At 35.7% G+C, this 17910-nt stretch overlaps 2 protein-coding genes across 6 annotated transcripts in view; one reads left to right on the top strand and one right to left on the bottom strand.

The window, feature by feature from the left end:
• Nipsnap3a (nipsnap homolog 3A) overlaps positions 1–2858 on the top strand; it is a 12379-nt gene extending 9521 nt beyond the window's left edge. The window contains exons 4-5 of one of the 3 annotated variants that reach the window (XM_047524210.1): positions 426–512; positions 603–2858. In XM_047524210.1, coding sequence (XP_047380166.1) covers positions 426–512; positions 603–679 — 164 coding nt within the window. In that variant the 3' untranslated portion in view covers positions 680–2858. Of the gene's footprint in view, positions 1–425; positions 513–602 lie in introns of those variants that run through there. The other 2 variants (XM_047524208.1, XM_047524209.1) reach the window with 2 other exon arrangements.
• Positions 1916–17910, bottom strand: part of LOC124964252 (phospholipid-transporting ATPase ABCA7-like) — a 20463-nt gene continuing 4468 nt past the window's right edge. For all 3 annotated transcript variants that reach the window (XR_007104909.1, XR_007104908.1, XM_047524212.1), the window contains exons 2-5: positions 16702–16814; positions 13534–13681; positions 11637–11759; positions 1916–2460 (exon numbers count right to left, since the gene is read on the bottom strand). Coding sequence is in view for 1 of the 3 variants with exons in the window: in XM_047524212.1 (XP_047380168.1) it covers positions 2437–2460; positions 11637–11759; positions 13534–13681; positions 16702–16814 (408 nt within the window). In the remaining 2 variants the exon portion in view is untranslated. The remainder of the gene's footprint in view (positions 2461–11636; positions 11760–13533; positions 13682–16701; positions 16815–17910) is intronic.

Raw genomic sequence — 17910 nt, 5'->3', positions numbered from 1 at the left:
GAAATGCCCCAAATATTAATACAGGTTTGCTCTAAGTAGTTAATATTATACTATTTTTTTATTTTTCTGTTTGTTTTATATAAATTTTTTATAGTAAACACAATTTTTTATAACCTTACTGTTTTGAAATAAAGTCAACTGTAATAGGAAGTCATGAAATTTGAGTGTGTCTTTAGCTGTCTTACCTTACTTTTCTTTTCCAGTTTTCTGTTTTTTCACCTAAAAAAAAAGTTTAATTAATTAATATATAAATTTCTTTCCCTTGTCTGATTCCTCTGAAACCTTATCACCTAAATATTTAGTTTTACCTTATTGACATTTAATTTAATTTTTATTTAAAACAATAGGACATTTTTATACTCACTTCTCCGTATTCTTTGTCAATGCCATACTCTTTAGAAACAATTTTTGGTTTATCTCTGCAGTTCATGTTCTGTGGTGGAATGAGAGTGCAGACAGCCGTGCAGCTGGGAGGCATCAGTCTCACGAGGATCCCAGAGTTGTGGCGGCGGGTAAGCTATTTCACTAGGCATCGGTTATTTTTAGAACGAACTCCATTGACTCAATAACTTTATATGCTTTCTTGTGAAATGTTTTTCCAGTTCGGGAAAGTGTCAACTACCTAGTGTCTCAGCAGAATGTGCTTCTGATTCCTACGTCATTTTCACCATTGAAATAGTTTTCTACTGAAACACAAAAGATTTCATTATCTGGTATAAGATATGTCTGCTAACGGTGCTTAAGTTCTCCCATGAGAACTATTCTCACTTTTATTTTAAAGAGGTGGTAAGTTAATTCACCTTGTTCCTTGAATTTTATAAAGCCATTTTTTTTATTTGTCACCACCACCTTAGGAAGTGAAGAGTTCATGTTGTCCATGGCATTTCAGTATCTGTCACACATTAAAAATATCTATCATTTGGAAAATAATGTAATTTGGTCCTGGTATTAAAAGTCTTTGAAAACTCTTTGGTTTATATGCCAAAATGTCTTCATTTATAATTAATTTTACTAATATTTACTTCATTTTACATTCTACTTAACAAACATACTTGCCACTATTTCAAGATTTTGATTTTTCATTTATTTCAGAGTATGTCTTCTGTATGTTGACAAACTTTCATTCAAATAATAATGTAACATTTCCATGCTTGAGACAGTATTTTTAAATTATTAATATATAGTGTCAAACTTTTTATCATGTCTATTTTCCTAAGATATCTTCCAATTTTTGGACCAGTGAATTTTATTTTGTAATATCAAATGGTATTCATGAGAATATTAAATATATTTATTTACCATGGAAAAGTACATTATCATTTGTGTCATCTATGTTAATTATGGTTTCACATTAGCTATGTAGTCACTGACTATAAAATAAAATTATTAGGTCCTGGTATTTAAAATCTTTGAAGACTCTAAATGCTGAAATGTCTTCATTTACAATTAATTTGACTAATATACTTCATTTTGGATCCTACTTAATATAAGATACTTGAGATATCTTTGTTTGAATGTGATCTTCATGGATTTGGAAATGTCTGACCTAATAAAACTCTACCTGTATCTTCTGATTCTTTTTCTAAGTTTTATATTTTTATCATCTCTGAACTGCTGTTATAAGGTATTATAAATGTCATTATATTAAGAAAACGGTATGCTACCAAACCCAGAATAAGACTTTCTGTAGTATTTCCACAGATGTGCTAGAGTTTTCCTATAATTTTAGTTTCTGTTTTAAGTGCATCCAACTTGAAAGACATTTCATACTTCCATACTCTCCTCATAGTCTGTATTTATAACTATATTAGTTTACTTCCAAGCTCTCCTCATAGCCTGTATTTAAAACTATATTGTTTTACATTTTTAACATGTATTGGAAATATAACATTGTAAATTATGTCTGAGAGAAAATTGAAAAACAGGAAGTACATCACTTATTTATTTGGCCCCCAGAGGACAGATTAATTTCATAGTAAGGCAAAGAATACTCTGACTCTGGAGGGAAAAGCCTATCAAAAACATTAGAGACACTAGCTCTGAGTTATGTCTAAGAGTTTTCTTTATTTATGTTTCTTTGAAAAGACTTCACATAGGAAACTGGGTGGTGGTGATAGTATTAATTGAAGTCACTATGGACAGACTCTCTCTGGTGTGAGATAAGATGCTATATCCCAAACAATTGGTGTCATGGAAGAATACAACTGCCTCTGCCTTTCCCTTTTCCATACATCTTTGAGATTAGTTTGAACACTTGCTGGTAACAGCCAGTCATTCTTTGTTTATACATACTAACCTATGGCCTTGATGGAGATTTATAGACAATGTTATTAAAATATAAAATAGAAGATCCAGAAGATAGCAGGCTTCACTCCATTGATGAACTTCACTCATCACTAGCATGAGGGCCACTGTAATGGTCTGCTTCTGCTCTGTTCAAGAGTTCTGTGGGTCCTGGCCCTTAGGGAAATGGCAAAGAATAACAGAGATAACTTTTGAGGCAGATTTGTAAGGTACCTTATTTCTCGGTGCTATAAGTTGACCTTAAGAATTCTTCTTTTCCCTTATCTTCCTTAGTCCCTCATTGTCCTTCAAAACCCAGAGGTAAAAGAAAGGAATATAGGCAGTGTTGATACCTCTGTTAATCCAAGTCCTTCTTGGGCCCATGTCAAAGATCTGAATACTTGGCCTTGAGTCCCTAAGATAAACTGGAAATCTGACTTGGGGGGAAAGTATCAGTAAGAGATGAAAATCATACCTTGAATGAATCCAATTTAAAAAAAAACCACCGTACAGATCAAAGTTTGACCAACTAGAAGCTTTTTTAATTCAATGTAATATTTGCAATAAACATGACATATTTTTACCTCATGCCTCTTTCTCTGACATTCATGCTTATTATCATTCTTACCATCTAAAGAATTACTAACCTCGAGACCCAGCTGACCAAGGTGATGGGAAGGAAACCAAACAAGCATTATACAGCATCAGATAAATACTCAACACTGTACTATGATGTCCAGAAACTACAAGCCTCTTAAAAAATTCCACATTCAAAACAGGCTAAGTCTTCCCAGGACTCTCCTCATGATTCCATGTATTATCATAGAGTCCATCTGTCGGAGTATTTAAAACACTTTACGCATATCATTTCACTTACTCCTAACAAAGTTTTAGGAGCAACATTAACAACATATTTTATACAAATGAGAACTTTAAAAGGATAATGGGTTGTCCCTGATGAAGCAACCAGTAAGTTTCAGAATTCAAATATGAATCCATATTTAGTTTCATTTTAGACCAGGGTGCCTTGACCTTTAAGCTTAAAACTGAATGTTCACAATAGCTCTCATCACCATTTCTAGTACGGAATAAAAACCTTCCAGTAGAAACATCAAGCCATAAACTGGCAATCCTGTACCACATGGGTCCATTATTTGTACATCTTCAGCTCCTCTAATCAGCAATGATAAAGCATAGGCCACACTAACAGTCACCTTTTGGCTATTATCTGCATATACATTTCACCAAATAGTCCAAGATGTTCCTTCCTGTGAGTCTGAAGGATGTCTGCAGGGTTCTATTTTCTCTGTCACCACGTAAAAATCAAGCATATGCGTCTTCTTATCAAGAACTGGCACAGATAACAGATCAAGAGCTATAATGACACATGTTCCTCAAATACATACCTCCATGTAACTGGAGCCTAACCACAGGGCCCAAGCATCACCCTCCACAACCACTACCAAGAATTGGACTGTGGTGCCCTCAGTACTGGTCATTCATTTATAGCATGCTGAGATCTTCCCTGGGGAATTACTCTTAATAGCTAAACAATAAGCACTGAGATGTGATTTTTCTTCACCATAAGAGATGTTAAGGAGCAGAATTGTAAATTATACCTATTGATTTCTTGTGCCATTGGAGTTATACTGATGACTGGATTAGCAGTTATTTTAGGGTGGTAAATATGACTTTTTGCATCCACTTAAAATTGCTTCTTCTCACCACACAACCTGGATGCTGAGAGCTATCACAATCAAGACTCCTCCTGAAATTGTCAGGGGGAAAAAAAATAGTTCAGATGTCCTTCCCAAGCTCAGAATCTCAGAGAATGACAGAATTGGTAAGGCCTACAAAAGTTTTCTGGTTCAGCCTCCCTAATCCAGAAGTGAAGAAAGAGGCCAGAGTGTTAATTTTGCCTGTAGCAGGCCACCAGCTAATTTGTGGCAGTTAGAAGTTGGGCCTGTGATAGTCTCCTGTGGCTCCACCACTTTGGGACAGGCCATTGCATATGTTCCATAGCCCATTCAACAAGAGTGTTTTGCTCTGATTTTAACTAAAACAAGTAAATCACCTAGGCTGATTTCAAGTAGAGAAAAAGGCTATTCCCTCACATATAGGCACAATGTGGTCCAAATTCCTCCCCTCAAAGCTCATATGCTTTGTTAAAGATCACAGCTGAAACATGACATATTTCATTCATTCCTGCTCCCAAACAGAAACTACCAGCCCACCCCTCCATTTACTCAGTTATATACTAAAACACTACAAGCAAAGGCAACAAGTGCATAGGTACAGAAATACTCATAGAATGAGTTTTTATGTCCAAGACACAAAAGGAATGCAGTAGGGCTAGAAGGTAGTGAACTAAAAGGAGGAATAATTGGAAATGAGGAAGAGAGGGAATCAGGAGTCAGATGCCACAGGCCTGCTCAATGTGCTGAAAATCCTGTGGAAAGTGGCAAGACTCACTTCATGTCTGGAAATGAGTAGAGAACTGGAAGAAGAGTGGGGATGAGAGTGAGCTATAGTCTGAATGTTTGTGCTCCCTCCAGAATTCATATGTTGAGATCTTAACCCCCAAGGTTGTGGGATTAGGAGTTGGGACCTGTGAGGAGGTGATTAGGTCTTAACAGGATTAGTGCCCTCATAAAGAAGGACCCATAGAGCTGCCTTACCCATTACAGCATGTAAGGATACAGCAAGAAGGCAAATATATAAAGAGCAGGTCTTTATACCAGGCATCTGCCAGCATCCTGATCTTGGACCCTGGAGCCTCCAGAACTGTGAGTATAAAAGTTTGTTGTTTATAAGCCACCCTGCTTATTGTATTTTGTTAAAACAGCAGCCTGAATGGACTAAGACACAGTGCTTGGTACAGGAAAGCTAAGTTGTTTGAAACACCCCAGGAGATTTTATCTCAGATGTAAGCTCTGAATTACTGAGAAAACATCAACAAGTCACTTGCCCTCTCTAGGCTTATTTTCTCCACTAGTAAAATCAAAATATGACACGTTTCATTGAGTTATACTTATGTCCCTTCCAGTTCCAAATTCTATAAAGAAGAGCGACAATACTTATATTATTTTTGTATGTATTGAATAATCAGTCAAATGAACAATTTTTAAAAATACTTTTTTAGCTACAGATGGACACAATATCTTTATTCATTTTTTTAATGTGGTACTGAGGATCAAACCCAGTGCCTCACATGTGTGAGACAAGCACTGTTCCACGGAGCTACAGCCCCAGCCCTCAAATGAACAATTTTGAGGTTTCATATCTTTAAAGTTCCTTAACTAAATGGAAAAGCCAAACTAAGACACAGTACCCTCTTGTAGCTCAAACTTTCAAAAGGACAACTGGTGAGACAAACTTAAATATCCCTGGGCATGTCCTAGTCAGATTCCCTTCAATTCCACCACAGTTTCAAACATTTCAAATTTAAATTTCATTAAAAGCTGTCAGGATGGAGACTCTTCCTTCATTCTGTCCCTGACACACATCAGTGGTGCTCTTCAGCAACACACAACTCTTTGCATCAGGTGCAACACCTCTTTGTAGCCAGGAGACCTGAACACACTTCTGCCAGCACTGGACTCATAATTTCCTACCTATTTTCATGGTCTTTACTCAGTGATCTAACATACACTCCCCCACCAACACACTTGGAATCCTGGGTTATCACTGAATTTATCGATCTTAGCCTTAAAGGGGATTTTGAAGCACAGTATAATAACATGAAACCCTTAAGAAGAAAATTGATTATTATAAAAACTATGTATCGTGTTTGCAGGTTTCAAGGGAAGAATTTCACAAAACTTCAGGTTATATATAATAAAAACCTGTTGTAAAAGGTAGGTAAAAGACTTGGGAAGAAGAAGAAGGAGGAGAAAGCATTTGACCAGTAAATATAAAGTGCTAAATAAACCTTAATGTTCTAAAGCAGTGAAAAAAGTCTATAATGATATGATTCCAAAGATGTTTGACTCTCCAAATATTTACTCCAAGATGTTACTATATTCATTCTTTTTAAAATAAAAAATAACTAAGATTTCATCTAACTGCAGTCAGAATGGCAATTATCAAGAATGCAAGCAATAATGTTGGCGAGGATGTGGGGAAAAAGGTACACTCATACATTATTGGTGAAACTGCAGATTGGTGCAACCACTATGGAAAGCAGTATGGAGATTCCTAAGAAAACCTGGAATTGAACCACCATTTAACCCAGCTATCACACTCCTCCGTTTATACCCAAAGGACTTAACATCAGCATACTAGAATGATGCAGCCACATCAATGTTTATAGCAGCTCAATTCACAAGAGCTAAACTATGGACCCAACCTAGACACCCTTCAACAGATGAATGGATAAAGAAAATGTGGTACATACACACAATGGTATAGTCTTAAAGAAGAATGAAATTATGGCATTTGCCATAATGGAGAACATTATGCTAAGTTAAATAAGCCAATCCCAAAAAACCAAAGGTGGAATGTTTTCTCTGGTAAGCAGGCTGATCCATAGTGGGGAGGTGGGTAAGAAAGAAAAAAGGAACTTTGGATTATGCAGAGGGGAGTAAGTGGAGGGATGGGGTAGTAAGGATGGAAAGGACAGTAGAATGAGACAGACATTATTACTGTATATAGGTGTATAAAAAATTTTTAATAAAAATAAATAATAACTCAAAGGGCAAATGAAGGTCACAATGTGGCATGTAGCTGATAAATTTAGTGTATTAGAAATCAAAGCAGGTGACATGCATAAGTCAGCAATGGAGAATTTTGTGACAAATATGGCATTAATGGGATTGTTTTTCTCCATTCATAAGGTCCCAAAGCCAGTGCGTTTTGGAGAGGGTGTTCAAGAGTTCTTGGGAGCCTATGTCTTCAGGAGCATTATTACTGTAACTACAAACAAGTTCCGTAATTCATTCAAATCAGGAATTGGGAGGCCAAAATGTTTTTCTACATAAAATAATCTACTAAGCACTTCCTGGGAGCCAGGCTTTAAAACCAAAATGAATAAAATGTAGAAGCCAACTATGAGGAACTTAGACTTTGCCCATGTATTTGGCATCAAGGTAATATAGAATGCTCCAAACTAAAGGTTTTATAAATATGTATGAAGGATATGTGTATATGTGCATGTGTTTATAATCAGTATTTACCAATGATAAAATAAAAAACAGAAACTACTCCAAGACCTGGAGACTAAATAATATGCTATTGAATGATGCAATGATAACAGAAGACATCAGGGAGGAGATAAAAAAAAATTCTTAGAGGTAAATTAGAACAACAATACAAAATATCAAAATCTCTGGGTCACTATGAAAACAGTACTAAGAGGAAAGTTCATTGCATTGAGCTCATACATTAAAAGAACAAAAAGTCAACAACTAAATGACCTAACATTACATCTCAAAGTCCTAGAAAAAAATACAGATCAACACCAAAATTAGTAGAATAGAGGAAATAATTAAAATCAGATCTAAAATCACTGAAATTGAAACAAAAGAAATAATTAAAAACACTGACAAAACAAAAAGTTTGTTCTTTGAAAAAGTAAACAAAGTTGATAAACACTTAGCCCCACTAATGAAGAGAAAAAGAGAAAAAAATTACTGGAATTTGTGATAAAAAGGGAAATGTCACAAAATACATAACATAATTAGAAGCTACTTGAAAATCTGTACTCCAAAAAAAGAGAAAATATTGAAGACATTGACAAAATTTTAGTCATATTATCCTCCCAAACTGAACCAGGAGGACATACACAATTTAAACAGATCAATTTCAAGCACTGAAATATAAGAAATATTCAAAAGCCTACCAACCAAGAAAAGTTTAGGACCAGATGGATTCTGAGCCAAGTTCTACAAGACCATCAAAGAAGAACTTATACCAATACTCCTCGAAGTATTCAAGGAAATAGAAAAGGAGGGAATCCTTCCAAATTCATTCTATGATGCTAGTATCACTCTGATACTAAAAGCAAACAAAGATGCATCAAGGAAAGAAACCTTTAGACCAATATCCCTAATGAACATAGATGCAAAAATCCTTAACAAAATTATAGCAAAGAGCATACAAAAACATACTAAAAGGTTAGTGAACCATGATCAAATGGGGTTTATTCCAGGGATGCAAGGTTGGTTCAAAATCCAGAAATCAATAAAAGTAATTCATCACATCAACAGACTTAAAGTTAAGAATCACACGATTATTTCAATAGATGCAGAGAAAGCCTTTGATAAAATACAACACCCCTTCATGCTTGAAACACCAGGAAAAGTAGGAATAGTAGGAATGTTCCTCAACATTTTAAGGCTATCTATGCTAAGCCCATGGGCCAACATCATTCTAAATGGAGAAAAACTAAAAGCATTTCCTCAAAAGCTAGAACAAAGCAGGGATGCTCTCTTTCACCACTTCTATTCAACATCATCCTTGAAACACTAGCCAGAGCAATCAGACAGACCAAAGAAATTAAAGGGATACAAATAGGAAAATAAGAACTTAAGCTATCACTATTTGCTGACAACATGATTCTATATTTAGAGGATCCAAAACTTCACCAGAAAACTTCTAGAACTCATAAATGGATTCAGCAGGATATAAAATCAACACACATAAACCTAATGCATTTCTATTCATAAGTGATGAATCCTCTGAAAGTGAAATTAGGAAAACTCCCCCAATCACAATAGCCTCAAAAAATAAAAATAAAATACTTGGGAATCAATCTAACAAAAGAGGTGAAAGACCTCTACAATAAAAATTACAAAACACTAAAGAAAGAAATTAAAGAAAATCTTAGAAGATGGAAAGATCTCCCATGTTGTTGGATAGGCAGAATTAGTATTGTCAAAATGGCCATCCTACCAAAAGCTGTATAGAGATTCAATGCAATTCCAATTAAAATCCCAATGATGTACCTCATACAAATAGAGAAAGCAATGCCAAAATTCGCATGGAAGAATAAGAGACCCAGAACAGCCAAAGCAATCATGAGCAGGAAAAGTGAAGCAGTAGGTATCATAATACCAGACCTTAAACTATAATACAGAGCAATAGTAACAAAAACAGCATGGTATTGGCACTGAAATAGACAAGTATACCAATGTTACAGAATAGAAGACACAGAGACAAACCCTCTTAAATACAGTTACCTCATACTAGACGAAGGTGCCAAACACATAATGTAGAAAAGATAGCCTGTTCACCAAATGCTGCTGGGAAAACTGAAAATTCATAAGCAGTAAAATGAAATTAAACCTCTATCTCTCACCCTGTACAAAACTCAACTCAAAATGGATCAAGGACCTACAAATTAGACCAGAAACCATGCAACAAATAGAAGAAAAAGTAGGCCCAAATCTTCATCATGTTGGCTTAGGACCAAATTTTCTTAACAAGACTCCTAAAGCACAAGGAATGAAAGCAAGCATCAATAAATGGGATGGATTCAAACTAAGAAAGCTTTTTCTCAGCAAAGGAAACAATAATGTGAAGAGAGGGCCTATAGAGTTGGAGAAAATCACTTCAGATAGAGCATTAATCTCCAAAATTTATAAAGAACTTACAAAATGTTACACCAAAAATACAAAGAACCCAATCAACAAGTGGGCTAAGGAACTGGGCAGACACTTCAAAGAAGATATACAGGCGATCAACAAATATATAAAAAAGTGTTCAATATCTATAGTAATTAGAGATACAAATTAAAACCACCCTAAGATTTCATCTCACTCCAATTACAATGGCTATTATCAAGGACACAGCAATAATAGGTGTTGGTGTGGATGTGGGGGAAAAGGCACACTTGTACATTTACTAGTGGAGTTGCAAATTGGTGCAGCCACTCTGGAAAGCATTATGGAGATTCCTAAGAAAACTTGGACTGGAACTCCTATTTAAGCCAGCTATCCCACTCCTCCACTTACACCCAAAGGACTTAAAATACTACATACCACAGTTACGCGGCCAAATCAATGTTTATAGCAATTCACAAGAGCTAAACTATGGAACCAACCTAGATCCCTTCAGTAGATGAATGGATAAAGAAACTGTGGTATATATACATAATGGAATATTATTCAACCATAAAGAAGAATAAAATTATAGCATTTGCAGGTAAATGGATGGAGTTGGAGAATACCATGCTAAGTGAAATAAGCTAATTCCAAAAAACCAAGGGCAGAATGTTTTCTCTAATAAGTGGATGATGATACATAATGGGGGTGGTGGGGTAAGAGAAGAATGGAGGAACTTTAGATTACATAGAGGGAAATGAAAGGTAGGAGGGGTGGGGGTATGAAAGATGGTGGAATGAGACCGACATCATTACCATATGTACATGTATGATTACATGAATGGTATGAATATACATCGTGCACAACCATAGAAACAAAATTTGTACCCCATTTGTGTACAATGAATCAAACTGCAGTCTGTAAAAATAAAAAATAAATACTAGCAGGAAAAAAAATCAGTATTTAGAAAGTGCTTTCATAATTATCCATTATTTACATACATCAGAATTTTCCTGGAAAGGGCATAGAGATTTTATCGACCAAGTACCAGCATTGGCAATAGAAAGCACAAACAATAATGGATACAGGTAACAAACACAAAATAAACTGTGTTCTATAACTACAGGCAACACAGGCTAAGCTTGGAAAAGAGGATTTGAAAAGAGTAAATGAGATAATAAATATATGTCTATATGCACACATACAATGTACGTTTCTTATGTATATACATATATTAATTTTTTTTAAAAAAGCTTCCTTTTTCTTCTATATCACTGACATACTTCCCTGACAGAGCCATTAATCTTACAAGACTGAAAGTAAAAGCTTGCCTAACAAGATCCAGATAATTCCTTTGTTCTTTAATTTAAAGCACTGGATTGCTATGGAATTGGAAGTAGTTTTGTCTAAAAAATACAAATTAGCTAATAACTATGAGTGTAACAGATAGCAATTATGAGAATCTACTGTACAGAAATCAGGTTCGCGAAAGTTCTGCATAGTGTAGGAAAGCCCTGTGACGATTACAAAATGAAAGCACAGGCAGATTACTTTACTTAAAACACATATGGTTTTTCCCACAACAGCAGTAAGATTGGCTGAAGTACCCAACAGAAAACTAGACTGTTTTTTCAAGGGCAGTTCCCTGTTCTTTGCATGCAGTAGTAGCTTGCAAAGGGGCCTGAGCCACAGCTGGTAAAACCCCTTGCACTGCAGAATTCTTGAGTCTATTCTTTTGGCTCTCAGCATAGTGATCACTCTTGGTTTGCTTGAACCCTCCTTTCCCGTGGGGCACAGAAGACAAACACATACCTGAAAATGCATAATGCTCATTGTACATCCAGGGTGAAGGTCCAGGCTGGGGTACTTGCCAAAGGGTACTTGCCAATCAGACTGAACACCAGGGCAAAGCAGACAAACAGCTGGCAGCACAATCTGTAACCAGGCAGAGGAGGCAGTAGGAGGATGGCAGGAAAAGATATGGATTAGGAAGAAGTCCAGGGGGCAAGCCCCTGCAAGTCCAGCCAGGTTCCCGGACCAGGCAGCACAGCAAGGAGGGGACAGGGCCCAGGGCTGAGCTCCACCAAGGTCTTTTGGGCAGAGCGGAAGCAATGGATCTTAAACACTAAACCTTTTCCCTCCAGGACTTTCTGGAAGCTGGCAGCATGAAGCCAGAGTCTCTGGTCACCTGGCAGAAGCACTAAGCTAGGAACTTCACAGAGTAAAGAGCAACCCCATGTTAGGGTGATTCAGAATGCTGGGTCCTGCATTTCTTCCCAGGAAGACTGAGAAAGACTACCCTGGGCCATGGGCCCAATTCAGCTCAGCAGAGAGCTGAGAGAACAAGCCCTGGACTAGGAGCCACAAGTCCTGAATCCTGGGTCTAACTCTTCTACAAGTGTGCCCACATGACATCACTTCTCCATAAGACCTCGGTCTTCTCCTTTGTAATCTGAAGACTGAGAAGAAATTCAGATTCCACAGTCCAGGAAACAACTCTATAGCAGTGACTCCAATCACAGTCATTGCCTGCCATGATCACATCAAAAAGCATAAATATGTAACTCTTGAAATTCCTCAAATTTTCTACATAACTTCTCTGAAAATAATATTGCACATCCTTTGCAGGTAAACTCAAAGGTTGTTCCATTTATTGCTGAGAAATTTATCCTTTAGAAACTTAATATTCAAATGAAGTCCTTGGTTCTGGTGTTGTGAGGTTTCAATGTAGGAAATTATCCTTTAATGAACACAGTCATATGCTGCATAATGCCTTCCTAATGATGGACTACTTATACAGCAGTGGTCGCATAAGATTATATTGCCTAGTGACATCATAGTAGTCAGTTTGTGTAAATACACTCTACTATGGTATTCACACAAGAACAAAAATCACCTACTATACACGTCTCAGAATGTATTTCTGTTTTTAAATGACATGTGACTGCAGTACTATGGGAAAATACTATATGAAAACATTTCATTGTCATTACTACCCTAAATAGTAGTATCATTTATTTTCACCAACCAACAATGTAACAGACTCAGAGATACTAAGTAACTTGCCCAAGGTCACATAGCCAATAAGTAGCAGACCCAGAATTCAAATTTAGTTGGTGTGTTCCACTGTTAGGTTCTTTGCAACTACTAGACTGTCTGCAGACCATTATCCATATGTTTTAATTTTATAGAGCAAAATAACTTTTTTCACTCCTAATCAAGCAAGTTAGCATGCAAACTGACTTGTGGGCAATAGTGTAATGAGTAGTCTCTGTTGGCCAATTATTTTCTAATCTTCCTAACTTTTCTATCAGCTTGAGTTAAACATCAACTTAGAGGAAAAATCAATTTTCCAATAAGTTCATATGTCCAGTGCATCTGGCATAACATCTGTCATATTATGAAAGTTTAAAGAAAAAGCACATATTAGTATCAGTCCCCACTCTAAGTACTTATTTTTTCCTCATGACAACACTATAACATAGGTAACACTGTTATCCCCATTTTACAAATTAGGAGACTCAGGCACAGAGAAGTAAATTACCAGCAGATACACAAATGGCAAGAAGCAGAACTGCAAATGAAATACAAAAAAAATTTGGTACCAGAATTCTTACTTTGACCATATTGCAATTCTGACTTCAGTGGTCTGACAGCCTGCAGTCCAATCATGAAGCTAGAGTGCTTGGCCTGGTACAACACATCTCACCTGAGCAAAAAATCTTTTCCAACTCCATCTGGGAATCAACAGCCTCTTCCATGAAAGGGCCATAACTTGTTGCTCTGTGAGTTTCCAACCCTTCACTTGGTATGAGCCTTTGCCCTTCATCCACTGAGCAGGTATGTCTCTGTGGCTTCTGCAAGAAGTCAATACTGAAAGTCATTTTAGGTATTTCTGACACTGGTTTGTTCCTCCAGCATCTTCAGCAAATCTTCAAGTCAGTGAGAAAAAAATATGAACTGAAACTGAGCAAATGCAATAAATCAGGACCTTAAAAAATTAAAATGCCATGGCTTATAAGATTGCAAAAAGATGATTAATTCACCAGAAATCAGAGAAATTATTAACTATTAATTACTTCAATTTAAATAGCAAATCAAGGCAAATAGTAGTCCTACATAGTAGGAAAAAATGGCAAGGATGTAGAGAAAGGAAATCCTATTCACTGCCTGTCAGACTATGAATTGATACTTAAAATAAGCAGAATCTAATGAGATTGAGTTGGTAATTCCACTTATAGGCATGCCCATAAAGCTAGGAACAAAATTATTAATTGGAGCATTATTTATACAATAAATATATAGAAACGTGTAACTATAAATAGAAAAGGGATAACAAAGTTTTGATATACTCATCCCCTGGAAGAGAGGACAGTAATGAATGAACCAGCTCTAAACTGCTTGGTTACCTCTTGCAAGTACTTAACCTCCTTGAATGAATGGTTTTCTGTATGTTTTACTCTGTAAAATAGAAATATAGATTTCACAATGAAATGAGATTAACCCAAAAAAGAATAAATTAAAAAGTATGATATACATACAACACCTACATTGTATCAGGCACATTAGAATAAGATGATGTCATCTGTGAAATAGGTATTACTGAAATTCCCTTAGAGAAAGAGATGTAGGAATGGTATATTTGATTTGAGAACAAATGTTTATTAAAAGCTCTTAAAAGTTAGAAGGGTAACTAAATAGGAAAAAGAAAATGATGAATTGATCAAATAAGGGTCTCAGTAAAACTCTCATTTAAGAGGTAAACATAAAGAGACTTTAGTAACATGAATTGAGAAATACCTCTTTCCAAGAAACATTGAGGCTCAGAAACAAAAAAGTGTGAAATAAGAATTATACTGAAGGAGCTTCTAAAGTTATACTTTCACTAACTTTTCAGTTTCTATTTTGTGCTTATTAGAAGTTTCAGAAAATTCCAATGGTGTAAGAAAATTTAGAAATACATATTTTTAATATGTGTCTTGATATGTGAAGATCATTTGGAATATGAATCCTACTTCTAAAAGCACTATTAAACTGTCTTATGAGGAAAACTTCCAATATTTTTCAGAGGGAATTTTAATCTGAAGAGTTCTTATTTCCCATAAATTATATCTGTCAACCTTCATAAGGGACAGAGGGACATTTGAACTTAAAAACAAAACAAAGCAAAAAACAGTGTGTGTGAGAAAATCCTAGGCATTAACCTGAAGTACCTGGTGAGTGGAAAAGGGACAATAGGCCCCTCTTGTTTAAACAGAGACTACAACTCTTGCATTAATGTCTCAGCCCTCAATATAATATTGAGAATAAATAAAATACAACAAAATATAAAGATGCTATAAAAGTAGTCAGTGTGGATGAAGTAATGCTAAAACAGTTGTAAAAGTGACTTATTCAGCTAGTAGGTATCCGGGACAATTGTAGAAGTGAAGGTAAATGAAAACACTTGAGCATACTGGATAGGGGTGTCCATTTGGAACTTTGGGGGGAAATGTCATGTATGTGAGGGCATAAAAAAAGACAGTGTCTCAATTTATACCTCGGAAAGAAACAGCCATATTTAACAATCATCATCATCATCATCATCATCATCATCATCATCATCACCATAGAAAACAAAGGGCAAAAAATCCAGAAATACTTTTCCCATAAAATTTCTCCCCAACTGAAATTGTAAGGTACAGCAATTATTCAAAGGAAAAAACTTGAAAAGCCTATTTCAGGAAAAAAATTACATTTATTAGTAACAGATTTTAAAATGTCATTAGCATTGAAATTCACTTTTGTGTATGTGTGTGTGGTGCTTGGGATTGAAGCCAGGGCCTTATGCAAGGAAGGCTAGCACTCTACCAACTGAGCTATATCCCCAGCTCCGAACTTTACTTTTTAATGTAAAACCTAAGGCAAGCCAACAGGATATCTTGAAAGGATGTAATGATTATATTAAATGGATATATTTATGTATTTCAGAGCTAAAGATACTTTATTAATAGAAACAAATACTAAATAAATGTATACTATAGTGAAATATTAAGATGCTCATGAATCTTTCCTACCACTGATTCTAATAAGGATATCAGCAAATAGGCTGATACAGAAATATAAACATGTGTTGGCAATTCAAGAAGAAAGATTTGGCCTTAATCCTTCCACACAGCCTTTCATTCAATATTCAACACACAAAAGACACTTAGCAAATATTTGGTGACATGGGTAGGACAGTTATCAAGAAAACAGTTTTACTTTTATTATAATTTCCTTTTAATAATAATAATTAAAAAGTAATCATAAACATTATGATATAACTCAACTTTTGCTGAAATGTTTTCTCTGATACATAATCAAGGAACCCCCAAAATGATTAAATTATCTCCACTAAATTTAAATAAATATTGCTTAAGTTAGAAGAACCCAAAAATAGATGTAAACACAGTTTAACACCTAGTGAAAGAAACACTAGTCTATGCCACCATCTAGTAGCTGCAAAATATAGCATGGGGAGAAAAAAAGTCCCGGGGGATGCAGCACCAGATGTGGCATCTAGAGTTGAACTGTAGCTACTGCACTCCTACTCAGTTGGGCCAGCAGTGGATCTACCTCTCCTACTCCTTTCTGCACAGCTCTATGAGCCTAGTCTTTGGACAAAACCAAGCAGGAGCACAATCACCACCCTGAGTCACCTCTTAATTTCCATCACCTTGCAAGTCATGCCTATTCATAATGGGTTATAAAAATATATATTCACATTCCTCAGACCAGATGGGCAATAATAAAGTTGGTTCTTATTACATCATAATAATAACCTCATCACTGCTATTAAGAATATAAATTTACAAAACATTTTGTTACTATTTGGTAAAGACGAATATGAACATACCTTATGGTCCAGGATTTCCACTGTTGCGTACGTACTCTAGAGCAGAGGTTTGTAATCTCTAGTACACAGAGCTCAAGAAGATGGTACTGACAGAACTCAAAGGGTCTGGTAACCTGGTCAGTTAAAAATTACATCTTTATTGTCACCAACTTAACTGAAATTAAGCATTTTCTTTATTTATGAAGAGAGGAAATAAGCTACAAGACCTGTGACATTTTAGTCAATAAAAATCATAGTTATTGTCAAATTCCACTTATAGTTTTTACAAGTACACTTGAATTCCTTTTATGTTCATCACTACTTCAAATTTATATCTCTTTACATCCACCATTAGATTTTGTCAGTTAGTACCTTAAAGAAAAAAATAAGGCACATCAGCTTCCACTGAGAATAAGAAACAATTTAATGAATTTCTTCATTGTAGAATCCATCCTACAATGAAGCATTACCTTTAAAAATATGAGGAAAAAAGATTTCTAGTGTAAAATTTCCAAACCATGAATCAAGTTGGCAGAATAAAGATAATTTTAGAGATGCAAGTTTCAAAAGTTTAATTCCTATGTACCCTCCCCTAAAATTTAGACACAGTGAAATGCAAACAGTGGTTCAACCCAAGGAAAACGAGATTCCCTGGGACATCAGTGAAAGGAGATCCCAAAATCTCTGCCATGCCATCTTAGAGAACTAGTCCACCCTGAAGCAAGAAGAATCCTGAGATGCTGATTTCAGAGTATCAAATAAACTGATCAATGGGTGTAATCATGGTGAGAGAAAATTTATGACTTTAGCACAGAATCAGGTGATGAATAAGTGATGGGCATAAGAAAAATGAATATAAACAAATGAGTAAAAGAGAGAGAAGAAACATTCACCCTCTCATTAAAAGTACATGTTTAAGCCACACAACAGTGGCTTAAACTAAAAGGTGATTTCTCTTATAGAAGAAATCCAAAGGGCAGAAGTCCAGAGATCCAGGTGTTTAATGGTGTCAGACACCTAAAGCTGCTCCTCTCTTATTCCATCATCAACAGCATGTGCCTTCTACCTTGTAGGCCAAGGACTCAAGCCATTATATTTATATACCAGCAAACGGAAATAAGGAAGAAACGAAGACGGGAACAACTCTTCTTCCTCCACCCCTTTAGATCACTTACAGTCATTAATGCACTAACACTTCCCATTGGTCAGGGCTCAGTCACAAGGCCACAG

Source organism: Sciurus carolinensis, chromosome 14 (genome assembly GCF_902686445.1).
Source record: "Sciurus carolinensis chromosome 14, mSciCar1.2, whole genome shotgun sequence".
NCBI classification, from domain to species: Eukaryota; Metazoa; Chordata; class Mammalia; order Rodentia; family Sciuridae; genus Sciurus; species Sciurus carolinensis.
The sequence above is the reverse complement of the archived record's forward strand: the minus strand, read 5'-3'. Positions and strand labels throughout refer to the sequence as shown.